The 18,232-nt window shown below is 41.7% G+C and overlaps 1 protein-coding gene and 1 pseudogene across 2 annotated transcripts; both read left to right on the plus strand.

Annotated features, from left to right (window-relative positions):
- The first annotated feature begins 2,467 nt into the window (after nucleotides 1-2,467).
- Nucleotides 2,468-2,763, plus strand: LOC308425022 (large ribosomal subunit protein eL36-like; annotated as a pseudogene). Its single transcript has one exon. The product of its transcript is annotated as a large ribosomal subunit protein eL36-like (transcript).
- Nucleotides 2,764-5,853: 3,090 nt separating this feature from the next.
- On the plus strand, nucleotides 5,854-17,980 carry TMEM17 (transmembrane protein 17). The gene is made up of 4 exons (XM_080908781.1): nucleotides 5,854-5,989; nucleotides 9,616-9,719; nucleotides 9,821-9,934; nucleotides 16,983-17,980. The coding sequence occupies exons 1-4, from the start codon at nucleotides 5,890-5,892 to the stop codon at nucleotides 17,259-17,261; spliced, it is 597 nt and encodes a 198-aa protein (XP_080764907.1). The 5' UTR covers nucleotides 5,854-5,889; the 3' UTR covers nucleotides 17,262-17,980.
- The last annotated feature ends 252 nt before the right edge of the window (nucleotides 17,981-18,232 follow it).

Consider the following 18,232-nt stretch of genomic DNA (forward strand, 5'->3'; position numbering starts at 1 on the left):
GCATGTATTGGTCTGCCTTGCACTGTATGGTTGAACTCCATTTTATCGGGACTCCAGTGAGAGAAACTCACCAAAAACTTCTGGTGGTATGCTGTGGTTTCTCACCAGTTCCTCAGACTCAGGCAGATTGCCAGAGTGATGTCAGCTAGGTCAGACCCACATGCTGAGGTGAGACCCATGGAGGATGTGTGATGTTTGGAGACAGTGTAAATAGGACTCAACAGTCTGTGAAAGGGGCTTGCTTGTAGAGCTAGCTTTGCTAGCTGGGAGAGGTGTCCCCGCTGGCCTGAATTCCTCCTGCTGACTTGTGCAGCTGAGGCAGGCTGTTCCTGCTAGGTCATGCCATCGCTGCTGCTGTCCCAGTACTAACAAACTGGACAGCTGGTATACCTGTGAAGTGTTTGCGAGTGGATCGAGCTACTGCTGCTGAGCTGGGAACTGAACTACTGATTTCCTGACAGAGCAGATAGGATCTGCTCCTAAGAGCCACTTCTAAACAGGCCCACTTGCCCCACATCCTTTCTTTTCTACTACTTCTGGTTGGTGGTGTTCTAGAAGGAAGGTTAAAGTGTTTAAAGGTAGGATTTGAAAAAATTAAAGTCATACACATCTTGTGCCTTCTTCTGTGAAAGGTCATCTCCCAGCCCTTCCTGGATGGGGGCTAGGGGCTGGTCCTTGCCTCTCTTTATAGGTAGGCGTGGTCTCTGTCACCACCTTTTCCTCCTTACCCTATAGATCAGTTACATTTCTCATCACTGTGACCCACTATCTTACAGAGACAGTTAAATGTGGGAAGGCTTGTTTCCTCTATTCTCTGGGACAGTCTTGTCACACCAAGTAGGGCACACGGGTAGAACCAGGTCTGTCCACGGCAGCAAGAGCATGAGGCAGGAACTCCTTATATCTTGAGAGACCAGGAAGAGGAGTGCAAACACAGTCCAAACAGATACCGGGACTGGAGAGATGGTTCGATCTGTCCATATTTACTGGGACCCAGTGAATAAAATGCCTCGCCCACATCCACAACCTCACAGATCTGAGATTTCCCTAAGCTGCATGTTGCTTTTCTGATACCCTCCCTTGCCTTAATTTCCCACATAGTGTGGCACAGTGCGGCAGCTGTCTGACACGACAGGGTGAGCAATGTACCACGAAACAAACAAGAAGATAAACAGCATTTTAAAGGGGATTATTTTCTAATAAAAGGCAAAATATTAGCTGGCCTTGAAATATCACTTAATATAAGCCTAAATTTCCTCTAAGAGATCTTGCTTTCTCTGGAATTCACGGGACTCTCTTTATAAACCTTTGAAAAGTCCTGTGAACACATTGTATGAAAGATTCAAAGGACTTTGATTAACCATTACAATGGAAGATTATAAGATTAGATTTCATGTAACTGGAGTTAAGATTTTTAATGTGGATGCTAATGTAAAATCATACCTGAAGATATTGTACCCAAGCATATACTTATCTTTTAAATTTATCTATATTCTTGGAAATGTCTTCATAGTTCATTCTAAAGTTAAACAGTAGATGAAACAGTCATCTAAGACACTCCAGCTAAGCTTAGAATCAAGCAGAGAGAATTTACAACTTTCTTACCACTAGGAATGATTTAAACAAACAGCACTTCCCCTCGTACAGAGAAACAAATAATCACATTAGACTGACATTTTTATTAAAATAAATGTAATTTTATGAAAAACATGTAATTAAACTTCAATGGCATACCTTAAACAATTATTGAAGCAGGAGCATTTCTCTGAACAACATTGGTATAAGAAGTGCTTAACTAGTGATGGAGAAATGTCTCTGCGGTTAAGAGCACTGACTGCTCTTCCAAAGAACCCTTGTTCGATTCCCAGCACCCACATTGTGGCTCCCCCCCTCCGTTACTCCAGGCACAGAGGATCTGATATCTTCTGGCTTCTAAGGGCACTGGGCATACATGTGATGAACAGACATACATGTAGATAGAACACACATACACATAAAATAAGCAATTATTTTAAAGAGCTGTTTAACTTTACAGACCTCTGTAACACTTTGTTCATCTTGCTCAAATTACTACATGGTTTTAAGAACAGACTTCACATTCCTTTGGGGATTTTTTAAGGGAGTAGTTGGCTTACATTATAGGCAAACCAAACTCCACAAATCTCTTGATTCCCTGAAAGTGGATGCTTCTGTGTAACTCAGAACCCATGGGTAAGTCACTGTGAGCACCCACTAACAGAGCGTCGTTCAGAAAGGGTTTGGGCCCTTTGCATCGCTTCTGGAATCAGGAATGCAGGACCCTTCCTAACCCATACTCTTCCTCTCACACCCACCTCTTGCTTCACTTCTGCTCTTTTATCTCACTTTTTAAAACAAGCTTTCTAGGCTATGAAACACATGTTGATCATAGGGAAATTGAGTAATAAAAATAGAAGGAAGCTTCAGTCGCCATCAGAGAGCAGCAGCCATGGCCCTGCGATACCCTATGGCCACGTGGGCCTCCACAAGGGCCACAAGGTGATGAAGAACGTCAGCAAGCCGCTCACCAAGCACACCAAGTTCGTGTGGGACCTGAGCCGGGAGGTGTGCAGCTTCGCTGCATACGCTCGCCGTGCAATGGAGTTGCTCAAAGTGTCCAAGAACAAGCGCGCACTCAAATTCATCAAGAAGAGGGTGGGCACACATACCCGTGCCAAGAGAAAGCGGGAGGAGCTGAGCAACATGCTGGCAGCCATGAGGAAGATGAACCCTCAGTTTCAATAAAAGATTGTTCCTAAAAGAAGAAGGAGGGGGAGGAGGAAGGGGGAGGAAGAAGAAGGAGGAGGAGGAAGGAGGAGGAGGAAGGAGGAGGAAGGAGGAAGGAGAAGGAGGAGGAGGAAGGAGGAAGGAGGAGGAGGAAGGAGGAAGGAGGAGGAGGAAGGAGGAGGAGGAAGGAGGAAGGAGGAGGAGGAAGGAGGAGGAGGAAGGAGGAAGAAGAAGGAGGAAGGAGGAGGAGGAAGGAGGAAGAAGAAGGAGGAAGGAGGAGGAGGAAGGAGGAAGAAGAAGGAGGAAGGAGGAGGAGGAAGGAGGAAGGAGGAGGAGGAAGGAGGAAGAAGAAGGAGGAAGGAGGAGGAGGAAGGAGGAAGAAGAAGAAGGAGGAGGAAGGAGGAAGGAGGAGGAGGAAGGAGGAGGAGGAAGGAGGAAGAAGAAGAAAACCACTCATAATTCTGTGAATTTCCTCCTCTAGGATTTAGATTAAACAATTACAAACTAAAGATTCTATGTATTTTTTAATGTTAAAAAGAAAACATATCTTTAAAAATTCTTTCAGACTTTGAATAACTTTGGTTAATATACAAGAACTGTTTTAATGGTTAATTGTATTAAAGATCTTTAGTAGGAAAGCAATAGACACAGGGCTTAGCAATTGTGGTTTAGATCAGTAACTGAACACTATCATTACTTGACTCTAGGTTTTTTTTTTTTTTAATTAAGAGAGGTGCAGATGAAAACTAACAAACTTTTATAGAACATATTCAATGATACAACTTTGTATCAAACATGATAGTAAAATATTATCACTCCCTCTTTGTAGAACAATGTCTGAAGTTCATTACACAGATGTTGGGTGGTTCTGAGAGTTTAGTGGATTTGAACGTTGTCTTATTACCCTTCTCTCTCCTGCTTCCTTGCTTGGGAAATCTGGTCTTGCCTGTCTCCCTGCCCAGCCATTGGCTGTAGGGAACTTTAATTCCCAGTCAGAGCCAACTGGCAGCAGAGACCCTCAACACAGACATGTGGTTCCCGTGTGACCTCGGGAGCCAAATTAACACAAATAGCATTAGAACCAATCTACAACATATACCCTCTGAAAATTCCAAACATCACACAGCCACGGAACTATCTGCAGCTGGGAAGACTAGGCCTCTGCTGCAGTAAGAGTCAAATCATAGTCAGCTGCTGTGAAGCAGCCCCAGAGCTCCACCCTGGGACTAAGATGAAAACACATTCTTACGTGCTTTTAAAGTAAACCCAATGAGAATTCCAGAATTCTCGTTATAAAACCATAGCTCTGTGCCTCATTTGACTCCGTGTGTGTCTCACGGGGCTTAATAAACAATTTTAAAATCACTTTTAAAACAAAGCCATTTCCTTCCATTTCTTCCACGACATTCATATACAAGGGAAAATTACATCCAGGAAAAATCTTTGAAATCAGTGAGGTGAGCCAATTGTGGTCTATCACCAATCCACCAACCCAAAAGCTATGAATGTCCTCATACAGCATTAGACCTGTGCCAGAGGTGTCCTTATTTGCTGCAACCTACCTACCTGATTTCCCCACTAATGTATTTGGTAGATGCATTGGTTTATGGCTGTCTTGAGTTCTCTAATAATACAAATTCATAGTGCCACTTGATAATGGTCCATGCCATCAGGACAACCTGAATCTATGTTTCTAGGCTAAGGGCACTCAAAGTTGGCTCAGAATAAATTCTTACTCCCTTCAGAATGAGAACTGTACAAACTTTACTGCTTACCATGCATGATTTTTAAACTTGGATATGTTTATTTGATGTGCATTTAGCCTACATTTTCCTTTGCACGCCACATGTATGCTGGATGCCCTTGGAAGTCAGAATGAGGTTTATGATGGAGTTACAGGCAGTTGTGAGCTACCATGTGGGTAAAGGGAAGTGAGCTTAGGTCCTCTGCAAGAGTAATGAGTGCAGGTAACCACTGAGCCATCGCCAGACCCCATCCCCCAGGCTCCCCTTACCCTTCACCAAAAGAGTGGGATATAAGTCAACACTCATGGAATGACAGGGATGTTCAAATACAGCTGGAGAGTTTGATGAGACCTTTTTTGGAAAGTATTGGCAGAACCCAATAAAATTGGTCTTACATACCACTTGACACAGTATATCTCCTGTATACACTCAACATAAACATGTATGCTACACTCGACATATACATGTATGTTATACTCAATATAAACTTGTATGTTCACTAACAAGCATTTTCACCAAGAGCAGCACCTGTCATAACTGCTCCTAAGTAGAAATCACACAGGAACTTATCAGCATAGACAAAGTTGGTGTGATCATAAAACAAAAAGAAAATTCACAAAACCGTTGACAGCAAAGTCAGATTTTCTTTTTAAACTTTAATAGCAACTAATAAAGGGTAGCTCCTGAGATGTTGATAAGGTTGACTGACCTGGGTCCTAATACATCCGACTGTGCTTTTCCTTATATGGCTATTACGGTTTGTTTTGGTTGGGGTGGGGGGGGCATTGCAGTGTAGCCCAGGCCAACCTCAAACTGGAGATCTCCTGTCTCTGGTTTCTGAGTACTAAAGTGATACATCTTAAAAGAAAGCAGGGATAAGCTGGTGTTTTTAGTTTTTAAATCACCCATATTCCAGAAAGAACTGCTCTCAGTACTCTGAATTATTTCCCTGCCTTGTGAAGCAGGTATGTTTGGCTCATCCACCCTAGCCTAACTCCAGATTGTATGTACCCAAAGAACCTACTGGGCCAAGAGCATTCTTTAAGATCTACGTTCCCTTTCCCTCTAGGAATGGCGCACCAATTTACAGAGGAATTGCCATGGTGTGAGAACTCCTTGGGGCTCAGCCCAGGACCGAATGGCTTATTACTTGTGATCATCTTAAATCAGCGCGGCTTTAAAGCCAGCCCCGGGAACCCGCCATTTTCAGCAGCAGTAGGCCACGTTCAGCTGCGGGCCCAGTGGCTCCTGCTCGCTTTCCCAAGGGGAAGCCTTCTGTTCCCACGCAGGGCAGTCCAGGATCCAGGTCCCTGGCGGCCAGCACAGCCCGGTTGCCAAGGGAACCGCCGCGCGCCGCTGTGCCCGACGCCTAGCGGGTGCGTGAGGAGCCCGAGCAGGCATGGAGCTGCCGGACCCTGTTCGCCAGCGCCTGAGCAACCTCAGCCTCACCATGTTCGGCGACTCCAGCCGCACCGGGCCAGAGTCCAGTGAGACAGCGGGTGAGTGGTGAGGGCGCAGGCCCACGCGGGGGTGTGGCTCGCGGGCGGCCGCATAGGCCGTGCCCGGGTGAAAGATGGCGGCTATGGCTTCAGCCAGGGCACTGTCCCCGGGTCGGAGACCGCGGCCCTGCGGCAGAGCGGGGAGACCACGAGCTTCATTTCTAGCCGCAGCTACTGCACCCGGTGGCGCTGTCGCCGAGCTGATTGGGATGCGGAGTGCGTAGCAGGAACGCCTTCTTCCCCACTCGGGTGCCCGCTGCGTTCCCTGCGTCCCCTGCGTTCCCTGCGTGACAGCGGCCAGCTCGCAGGCCAGGGTGGGGAAGAGCCTTCCGGACGCCCATCCCGCACAAAACCAGGCTGTGTCCAAACCAGCTGCCAAACTGACAGGGCTTTCCTCTGCTTGCTCCGTTCTCCCTGTATAAAACACTCTCCCCCAATTCTAATACCACCATGTTGACCTCAGTTTCTGCCCCTCAATCAGGACCACAGCGTACATTGGTTTGCACCTTTTAACTCGAGAAAGTGGAAATCCTTTCTCTGTCTTGGTTTGGACTTTTATTCTTATTTTTATTCTTAAAGGAGGTGTTGAAAAGCAAAGCCACTTCCCATCATTGCATTTTGTCATCTTGGTCACTCATGTAATTTAGGCTGTATGGAGAAATACCTGAAAAATTAGGATTTCATGTTTCTGATTCTAACTGTGAGCTTTACTATGCACTAAAATAGAATAATACATCTCTGGAGTCAAGGTAGTGACTGGAAAAAAAATGGAGTGACATTTGTTCTGAAGTTCTCTAGGCTGCAGAGCCTCAGCAGCCTAGATCATAGCGACGGTGTGAGCAGAAATAGGACTATGTAAAGACATTGACACTGGAATTTCATATGGTTCTCATGTGTATTGTTTTCCCAACTATTCAAATGTGAGAAAGGCTGTTTAAGTTCATTGTCTCTGCCAAGACAGGTAATTAATTGGTCAGTAATATTTGTCTGATGCCTTAATTTTATCTCATTATAGAAATCAACTGGAAATTTTAAAATTTTAATGAATTCTCACATCTTGTGGTTCCTTTTCTTTTTGGCCTGATTTTTCAATTGCAGAAATTTGATGTGTTGAAGAACAAACATGACACTACATAAGATTAAACCCTGGTGTTCTAAACAGCCACTGCCTGAACTATATTCCCATAGCTTTCGAAACAATGACAAATGTATTTGGTTACAGTGAAATCAAGAAATGTCTGGGCTATCCTGAAATATGCTATGTAGGCCAGACTGGCTTTAAGCTTGAAATATTCCTGTCTCGGGCTCTTTGCACAAAAAGTTTGACTACAGTTTCTGCTACAAAGGTTCTAAAAGTATCAACTTAACCAGTGTGTAATTATTTTCCTGTTTTCTTTTTGATGAATCTGACTGTGAGAAATTTATAGTGCCATCAAACTCTCAATGGATCAAGAATTGTACCATTGCCAAAAATATAATAATAATGTAAGAAAAAAACCTAGTGAATTTTCTTTAGAGTTAACAGATTTTTAAAATTAATTCCTAGCTCAGAGGTGGTGGTGCATGCCTTTATTCCCAGCCTGGTCTTCAGAGCAAGTTCCAGGACAGCCAGAACTATACAAAGAAACCCTGCCTCAGTGGGTGGGGGGGGGATCATTCCTATATTTGGATAATTTAAGAAATTGAAACAAGAAAAAGCAGACCACAGCAGCCTTGCTTTTAAAACTTAGCTTGCTTCTAGAGATCATGGTTTTTTCATTCATTTATTTATTTTTATTTTATGTGCATTGGTGTTTATGCTTGCATTACAGACAGTTGTGAGCTACCATGTAAGTGCTGAGAATTGAACCCAGGTCCTCTGGAAGAGCAGTCAGTGCTTTTTTTCCACTGAGCCATCTCTCCATCACCCCTGTGATTGATCTAAAAGTATTAAATGTCAATGAAAAAAAAAAAAAAAAAAAAAAACTATGCAAAAAAGCCCAAACAACGGTTTCAATAGAGTTTGTTATTATCTTTCTAAGTTCTTACATTTAGAACAACCAATTTAAAATAAGAATGTAGTTAAATTTCTAATGTCTTTTTTAGGGCTCAATTTGTATAATCAAATTCTTGTTGAAGGACCTTTTCTCCTATAGAAAGCAAAGCTGCCGGGTCATCAACTGGCCAATGGGAAGTGTGTGTCACAATGGCTGTGTGGATGACGCATGCTTTTGAAAATTCGTCCTGCTTATGCATGCTTGGTATTCATGGTAGAAAGCAAGATTCTGAACAGGAAATGTAAATGAATAGAGACTCTCACAACAGCCTGTGAGGAGTCACGGCCGGTCCAGGGATGACTAGGCGAATGCTCAGAAAGATGTAATAATGTATCCCAACTCTGGCACCTGGACTCTCTTGTCTTCTGTCTTACTTAGTTTTTCTATAGCTATGAAGACACAACATGACCAAGGCAACTCTTATGAAGGACAACATTTAATTGGGGCTGGCTTACAGGTTCAGAGGTTCAGTCGGTTATCATCATGGTGGGAAGCATGGCAGACATGGTGCTGGAGAAGTAGCTGAGAGCTCTCTATCCAAATCAGCAGGCAACAGGAGGAGAGTGTGACAGTGAACCTGGCTTGAGCTTCTGCAAGCCAAAGCCTCACCCCCAGTTACACACTTCCTCCTACAAGGCCACACCTCCTATAGTGCCACTCCCTAGGAGCTATTCTTATTCAAACCACTGCAGCTTCAAAGTTCATGGTCTCCTCAGTACATCACACTGCATCTTAGAGAAAAAGAATATGATGATTCTTTTATTTTTTATTTTGTGTATATAAATGTGTTTCTGCATATATATATGTGTGTGTGTGTGTAAGCAGCAAGTACTCTTGATCACTGAACCATTTCTCCAGCCCTAACCAGCTCTTATACACAGTTCACAGAGACAAATACCTACAGGGGAAGATTTCTCCTGGAGTGGGTAAACATCATCAAGGAAGAATTAAGGAATATGTAGGATTAAGATTTGCTGAAAGAAATTTTTTTGAGATTATTTTGTAAGAGCTAACCTATAAAAGATTTCTTTTTATTCATTCATTTTACAGCTCGTTATAGAAACCCTACAAAGGAGGTGGTGATAATCATCTGTTGGACAAAATTTCACATTTTCATCCCTTTATTGGATTTTTAAAAAACAGGTCACATATGTAGCTTCGACTAGCCTTAAAATCACTCTTTCCCTGCGTCAACCTCTGAGCTGATTACAAGAGTATCCTACCATATGAGATGACAGTCCCTCTCTCTTTTTCTTTTCTTACCCCCTAGCCCAGGCTGGCCCCAAACTCACAATGGTCCACTGTCTCCCAAACACTGTGATTTAAGGAAGGCATGTGCCACCATGTCCACCTTGATAGTCCACATTTAATCCAAACCACCTTGAAAAACATCGGCAGACTGTAGACCAATAACTGAAGGGCTCATATATGTCCTACCATGTTTGAAGTATTCAGATAAGTATGCTTCATACTGTTAGTAAATATAAACAGGCCTGAGATCTGTTGAACCAGTATTAAGGCTCAGAATTATGGAGGCTTCTTAGGGTACCAGGCAGGATTGAACTGTGTCCCTTCCTGTTACCCCTACAGATAACGAAATGGTCTCCAGCCTGCCCTTGCAGATGTCACTTTATTTTAACTCTTACTTCTTCCCACTGTGGTGGGTGAGCTGCGTCGTGATGCTGCACCTGAAGGTGAGTCTCCATCTCTCCCACTGCTCTTCAGACCCCTTCCCACCCCAGGTACATGTTGCTTGACAGAGATTTTACAAGAATGCTTCACCTTCTCTTTTTAGTACTCAGTCTTGCCTGATTACTACAAATTCATTGTGATTACCGTCGTCATCCTCATAACCTTGATTGAGGCAATCCGGTTGTACCTGGGCTGCATGGGTAACCTGCAGGAGAAGGTAGGTTTCTCCCTTTCTTTCAGGGCTGCGGTAAAGAGGGCTATGGTTTCTATACAAGTAATGCAACGGCCAGTGTGAGGTGGCACCAGCCTGAGTCCATGGGACACCTCCAAGGTGAAGACTTCAGTCACTGCTTAATCTTGAGCTCTGGTTTCTTCGTGTACTAGACAAGGAAAAAAGCACTTGATATGTGTCTGGAATGAAGTGCGATGATCCCATGAAGTATCTAAACATAATAAACTCTTAATGACTGGTAAGCTCCCAGTTTGGAAATATTTGGCCAGCAGTAGAGGAGTGGAAGAGACAGGGAGGGTAACGGGTGAACAAGATCACAGGACATTCTGTGCATGCGTAGAGTTGTAAACATGGTCAACCAATGTCTGTTTGGACCCTTAAGAGAAATAAATTCATGTCTAGTGCCTGTTCTGTGCTTTCTGAATCATCATCCTGCCTAAGTGCTTACTGCTTCTGAAGTGATTAAATAATTCCTGTGGTTTGCTAGGCCCCACCCAGAACATCTTACTGTTTTTCTTGGTATATTTTTATTGGATACATGTTATTTACATTTAAACTATTATCCCCTTTCCCAGTATTCCCTTCATAAGCCCCCTGTCTTATCCCCCTCCCCATGCTTCTGTGAGGGTGTCCCACCACACTCTTAACCCCTCCCCGCTCCCTGCCCTGACAGTCCCCTACACTGAGGCATTGAGCCTCAGCAGGACCAAGTGCTTTTCTTCTCATTGATGTCCAACAAAGCCATCCTCTGCTACATATGCAGCTGGATGGGTCCATTCCTTTCTGCTTTTTGGATAGTGATTTAGTCCCTGAGAACTCTGGATCATCGAAATTGTTGTTCTTACAGGGTTGCAAAATCCTTCAGCTCCTTTAATCCTTTCTTTAACTCAACCACTGGGGACCCTGTTCTCAGTTCAATGGTTGGCTGTGAGCATCTGCCTCTGTATTGTCATGATATGGCACAGCCTCTCAGGGGACAGAGCTATCAGGCTCCTGTCTGCGTGTATTTCTTGGAATCAGCAATATTATCTTGGCTTGGTGGCTGTATATAGGCTAGATCTCCAGGTGGGACAGTCTCTGGATGGCTTTTGCTTCTGTTGCTACTTCAAACTTTTGTTCATATTTCCTCCTATGGATATTTTTGTTCCCCCTTCTAAGAAGGACTGAAGCATCCACACTTTGGTCATCCTTTTTGAGCTTAATGTGGTCTGTGAAGTGTTTCTTGAATGTTCTGAACTTTTGGGCTACTATCCACTTATCAGTGAGTACATACCATGTGTGGGTTTTGAGTGTGTGTGTGTGTGTGTGTGTGTGTGTGTGTGTGTGCATGTGTGCATTTGCATGTTTGTGTGTGTGTGTGTGTGAGAGAGAGAGAGATAGATAGAGAGAGAGAGAGAGAGAGAGAGAGAGAGAGAGAGAGAGAGAGAGAGAGATTGAGTTACCACACTTAGGATGAAATTTTCTAGTTCCGTCCATTTGCCTAAAACTTTCAAGAAGTCATAGTTTTTAATAGCTGAGTAGTACTCCATTGTGTAAATGTGTCACATATTCTGTATCCATTACTCTGTTGAAGGACATCTGGGTTCTTTCCAGCTTCTGGCTATTATAAATAAGGCTGCTGTGAACATGGTGGAGCATGTGTCCTTGTTATATGTTGGAGCATCTTTTAGGTATCTGCTCAGGAGTAGTATATAACTGGGTCCTCAGATAGTACTATGTCCAATTTTCTGAGGAACCTCGAGACTGGTTTCCAGAGTGGTTGTATCAGTGTGAAGTCCCACCAGCAATGAAGGTGTTCCTCTGTCTCCACATCCTCACCAGCATCTGCTGTCACCTGAATTTTTTATCTTAGCCATTCGGGCTGGTGTGAGGTGGAATCTCAGGGTAGTTTTGATTTGCATTTCCCTGAAGACCAAGGATGTTGGACATTTCCTTAGATGCTTCTCTGCTGTTGCGCTCCACCTCGACGACCCAGAGAAGATCTTCTTCAAGCAGTTTATTCAAGATCCTTGAACAAGCTTCTGCTTCTGTTTCTGCCTTGGTCTCTGCTCCCAGGGGAGGGAAGGGAGCAGGCTAAATACTCTAGACTGGCAAACCATAAGCTGCCAGGTAGGCAATGCAGATAGGTTGTAACCATGTGGAAGTTAAGGAGCCAGGCAAGTGCGTCCAAATAAGGAGTTGTTTATCACAGGGAGAGCTCGCCATCGGAAGGCGGAGGTGGCACCATCTTTGGGTCGCAGCACAGCGCAGCTCCCTACACTCTGCCATTTGATATTCCACAGTTGAGAATTCTTTGTTTAGTTCTGTCCCCCATTTTTAATAGGATTATTTGATTCTCTGAACTCTAACTTATTAGGTTATTTGTATATACTAGATATTAGCCCTCTTTCGGTTGTAGGATTAGTAAAGATCTTTTTCCAATCTGTTGGTTACCCTTTAGTCCTATTGACAATGTCCTTTGCCTTACAGAAGCTTTGCAACTTAATGAGATCCCATTTTTCTATTGTTAATCTTAAAGCATAAGCCATTGGTGTTCTGTTCAGGAAATTTAACCCAGTGCCCATGTGTTCCAGGCTATTCTGCACTTTCTCTTCTATTAGTTTCAGTGTACCTGGTTTTATGTGGAGGCCCTTGATCTACTTGGACTTGAGCTTTGTACAAAATCAGTTTGCAGGCTTCCACATGCTGACCTCCAGTTGGACCAGCACCATTTGTTGAAAATGCTGTCTTTTTTCCATTGAATGTTTTTAACTCCTTTGTCAAAGATCAAGTGACCATTGGCATGTGGATTCATTTCTGGATCTTCAATTCTATTCAAGTGATCCACCTGCCTATCTCTGTACCAATATCATACAGTATTTATCACAATTGATCTATAATACAACTTGAGGTTGGGTGTGGTGATTCCCTAGCAGTTCTTTTATTGTTGAGAATAGTTTTTGTTATCCTGGGTTTTGTTGTTGTTGTTGTTATTCATATGAATTTGCAAATTGTTCTTTCCAAATCTATAATGAATTGAGTTGGAATTTTGATGGAGATTGCATTGACTCTGTAGATTGCTTTTGGCAAGATGGACATTTTTACTATATTAATCCTGCAATTCCATGAGCTTAGGAGATCTTTCCATCTTCTGAGATCTTCTTCAGTTTCTTTCTTCAGAGACTTGAAGTTCTTGTCATACAGACCTTCCACTTGCCTGGTTAGAGTCACACCCAGGTATTTTATATTATTTGTGAGTATTATGAATGATGTCATTTCTCTAATTTTCTTTCTCAGCCTGTTTATCCTTAGATTAGAGGAAGGCTACTGATGTGTTTGAGTTAATTTTATATCTATCCTGCTTTGCTGAAATTGTATATCAGCTGTAGGAGTTCTCTGGTGGTGTTATTGGGGTCACTTAAGTTTACTATCATATCATCTGCAAACAGTGATACTTTGATTTCTTCCTTTCCAATTTGTATCCCTTTGACCTCCTTTTGTTGTCTAATTGCTCTGGCTAGGACTTAGAGTACTATATTGAATAGGAAGGGAGAGAGTGGGCAGCCTTGTCAGTTCCTGAGTTTAGTGAAGTTGTTTGCAATTTCTCTCCATTTTGTTTGATATTGGCTACTGGTTTGCTGTATATTGCATTTACTATGTTTAGGTATGGGCCTTGAATACCTGACCTTTCCAAGAAATTTAGCATGAAGGGGTGTTGAATTTTGTCAAATGCTTTCTCAGCATCTAGTGAGATGATCATGTGATTTTGTTTTCCTTTGAGTTTGTTTATATGGTGGATTACGTTGATGGATTTCCTTATATTAAACCATTCTACATCCCTGGAATGAAGCCTACTTCATCATGATGGATGATTGTTTTGATGTGTTCTTGGATTCAGTTTGTGAGATTTTTATTGAGTATTTTTGTATTGATATTCACAAGAAAAATTGGTCTGAAATTTTCTTTCTTTGTTAGGTCTTTGTGTGATTTATGTATAAGAAGTAAATGTGTCTTCATAGAAGGATTGGGTAGTATTCATTCTGTTTCTATTTTGTGGAATAGTTTGAAGAGTATCGGTATCAGGTCTTCATTGAAGGTATGATAGAATTCTGCACTAACCCCATGTGGTTCTGGACTTTTTTGGTTGGGAGACTTTTGATGACTGCTGTTATTTCTATAGGGGTTATGGGACTGTTTAGATGGTTTATCTGATCCTGGTATAACTTTGGTACCTAGTATCTGTCTAGAGAATTGTCCATTTCATCCAAATTTTTCAGTTTTGTTGAGTACAGGTTTTTGTAGTAGGATCTGATGATTTTTTAAAATTTCCTCAGTTTTTGTTGTTATGTTTCCATTTTCATTTCTGAAATTTTGTTAATTTGGATACTGTCTCTGTTTCCTCTAATTAGTCTGGCTAAGGGGTTTATCTATCTTGTTGATTTTCTCAAAGCACCAGCTCCTTGATTTGTTGATTCTTTGTATAGTTCTTTTTGTTTCTACTTGGTTGATTTCAGCCCTGAGTTTGATTATTTCTTGCTCTCTACTCCTTTTTGGTATATTTGCTTCTTTTTGTTCTAGAGTTTTGAGATGAGCTATTAGGCTGCTAGTGTATACTCTCTCCAGTTTCTTCTTGGACACACTCAAAACTATCTGATTTCCTCTTTGCATCACTTTCATTGTGTCCTGTATGTTTGGGTATCTTGTACCTTCATTTTCATTAAATTCTAAAAAATCCTCAATTTCTGTCTTTATTTCTTCCTTGACCAAGTTATCATTGAGTAGAACATTGTTCAGCTTCCATGTCTATATAGACTTTCTGGGTTTTTTTTTTTTTTTTTTTTTTTTTTTTTTTTTTTGTTGTTGTTGTTGTTGTTGTTGTTATTGAAGACCAGTCTTAGTCCTTGGTAATCTGATAGGATGCATGGGTCTTTTTTATGACTGATTATATGGTAAATTTTGGAGAAGGTACCATGCTGAAAGGTATATTCTTTTGTTTTAGGGTAAAATGTCCTATAAATATCTCTGAAATCCATTTGTTTCATAATTTCTATTAGTTTCACTGTATATCTGTTTAGTTTCTGATTCTGTGATCTGTCCATTGACAACAGTGGAGTGTTGAAGTCTCCCACTATTATTGTGTGAGGTGCAATGTGTGCTTTGAGCTTTAGTAAGGTCTCTTTTATGAGTGCAGTTGCCCTTGCATTTGGAGCATATATGCTCAGAACTGAGTGTTCATCTTGGTAGTTTTTTTTTTTGTTTTTTGTTTTTGATGTGTATAAAATGTTCTACCTTATCTTTTTTTTGATATTTTTTAGTTGAAAGTTGATTTTATTTGATATTAGAACGGGTACTCTAGCTTTTTTTCTTAGCACCATTTTCTTAAAAAAAAATTTTCCAGCCTTTTACTCTGCTGTAGTGTTTGTCTTTGTCACTGAGATGTGTTTCTTATGTGCAGCAAAATGTTGGGTCCTCTTTATGTATCCAGTCTTTTCATCTATATCTTTTTATTAGGGAATTGAGTCCATTGATGTTGAGAGATATTAAAGACCAGTGATTGTTGTTTCCTGTTATTTTAGTTGTTAGAGGTAGAATTATGTTTGTGTGGCTGTCTTCTTTTGGGTTAGTTGATCAAAGATTGCTTTCTTGCTTTTTCTAGGGTATAGTTTCCCTCCTTGTGTTAGAATTTTACATTTATTATCCTTTGTAGGGCTAAATTTATGTAAAGATATTATGTAAATTTGGTTTTTTCATACAATATCTGAGTTTCTCCAGCTATGTTAACTGAGAGTTTTGATGGATATAGTAGCCTGGGCTGGAATTTGTGTTCTCTTAGAGTCTGTATGACATCTGCCCAGGATCATATAGCTTTCATGGTCTCTTTTAAGAAGTCTGATGTGATTCTGATAGGTTACTTGGATTTTTTTTTCCCTTACTGCTTTTAATATTCTTTCTTTGGTTTATGCATTTGGTGTTGTGACTATTATGTGACAGGAGGAATTTCTTCTCTGTTCCAATATATTTGGTGTTCTGTAGGCTTCTTGTATCTTTATGGACACTTCTTGCATTAAGTTAGGGAAGTTTTCTTCTATAATTTTGTTGAAGATATTTACTGGGCCTTTAAGATGGGAATCTTCACTCTCTTCTCTATCTGTTATTCTCAGGTTTGATCTTCTCATTGTGTCCTGGATTTCCTGGATGTTTCGGATTAGAAGCTTTTTGCATTTTGCATTTTTTCTGACTGTTGTGTCAATGTTTTCTATGGTATCTTCTGCCCCTGAGATTCTCTCTTCTATCTCTTCTATTCTGTTGGTGATGCTTGTGTCTATGACTCCTGATTTTTTACCTAGATTTTCTATCTTTTTTCTTTGTATTTTTTAAAACAACCAACCATCCATTCTAGGTTGCTATGTTGATTTTTAGTGGAGCAGGATCTTCCTGGTGGGAGAGCTCCTGCTTTGTACAGCGTGAAGCCTCCCTTTTACGTGACTTCTGCAGTAGTCTGGATCTTTAAATGTAGTGGTTTAGTACAGATGTGGATGCTCAAAGCCAATCATGGGACAGATCACAGGGATCCCAGTGGAGGACTTATGGTAAGGACTGAAGGAACTGAAAGGGTCTTATCTGGCATTAATGGGAGGGGATGCTCTTGGTCCTTTGAAGGCTTGATGCCCCAGTGTAGAGGAATGCTAGGGTGGTGAGGTGGGGGTAAGGAGTAGAGGAACACCCTCATAGAGCAGGGTAAGGGGGATGGGATAGGGGGGTTTACAGAAGGGAAACCAGGAAATATTGTCCAATTAAAAAAGAAAAGAAACAGCATAAAAGAAAAAACCATAGTGGTTCATCACTCAGCAGTGAGTTGCTTCGCATTTTCTTAGTTTTCTCATCTAGATAGTACATGTCTCTGAAGACAAGGACTATGGCATGCTTCTGAACTGCTCACAGAGCCTATAACGTAGTTTCTTTGTAGTGTAGAATGTCTGTATGACTGTATTAAAACAAAAAAACCAAAACCATATTCTATCGATCTTCTAACTCTCACTGTGTGTTGCTGCAGGTTCCTGAGCTAGCTGGTTTTTGGCTTCTGAGCCTTCTACTGCAGTTGCCTTTGCTCCTTTTCTTGCTCCTCAATGAAGGTTTGAAGAATCTGCCCTTGGAGAAAGCAATACATATCATCTTCACCATCTTCCTTACTTTCCAAGTCATCTCAGCATTTCTGACCTTGAAGAAAATGGTCAACCAGCTGGCAGCCCGTTTCCACCTCCAGGACTTCGATCAGCTGTCTGCAAGCAGTGCAGCTGTGAGGAGGGTACATCAGTGCACGGAAGAGCTCTGACCGAGTGCTGCCAGGTGAACATCAGAAAGATGATCAAGAGGACCAGGAAGTGAGAGAGTGACAGGGCTTCTGAGTTAGGCCTGGAAAAGGGCTGTATCCTCTAGCTCTGAAATTCTCATGGAGGCAATGCCAAGGCTCACCTGTATCAACCCTGCAGCTGAGGTGATGTTCAGACACTACACTTCTTGTTTCTGCCATTGGCTTTGCAGGTGTTTCTTCATGAGTCTGTTGGCAGCTGTAGTACCACCTTTTCTGTAATGTTTCTAGCTATAATCTGTGATGGGAAATGTGCGGCACTTCAGAGAAAATCACCATTGTCCAGTGGAATCTCACCAAGTGTGTCAATACCCTTACATGCCCTAGCCCAGGAGGCGTTGGCCAATATAAAACGAACTCCGTGTATTCTTGTGGACTTTTGTTCCATTTGCTGTTGTTTAGGCATTAGGGAAGGAATTGGGAAGGGTAAAACATGAAAAGTATACGGTATGAAGGAAAGAATTAATAAAAAAGAATGTGTAGCATGTCTTTTAAATTTGTCAGCTATCTGATTGACTAATCCAGATTTCTTGGATCATATGGAAATGCTTGCTCAATGGGATGCTTGTGGATTAGGAGGCATTTTTAACCAAGACCAAAGTTTGTGTTTCTAGTACTCCATCCCAATGCCTTCTCTGTTTTTATCTTGAAGTGAAAAAGGCAGGCACATTGTAGTGTTTGAGGAATATTTGTCACAAAAAAAGTCAAGTGTTATGAATCTTTATTCAGTATTTGTGGTGACAGCATGTGAGCTGTTTTACCATAAATCATAAGTCATTTATATTAAACTATCAGCACCATCTCATGTCTCTGTGCAGCTCTTTTGAACTATGAGGTTTGTGGGACTGTTTGGGTTTTTTCTATGTTTTGTGTTATATGTTATATATAGGTATTTTGCCTGCATGTATGTATGTGTACCATGTTCATGTCTGGTG

This window comes from Micromys minutus (assembly GCF_963924665.1).
Source record: "Micromys minutus genome assembly, chromosome: 1".
In the NCBI taxonomy this organism is placed as follows: Eukaryota; Metazoa; Chordata; class Mammalia; order Rodentia; family Muridae; genus Micromys; species Micromys minutus.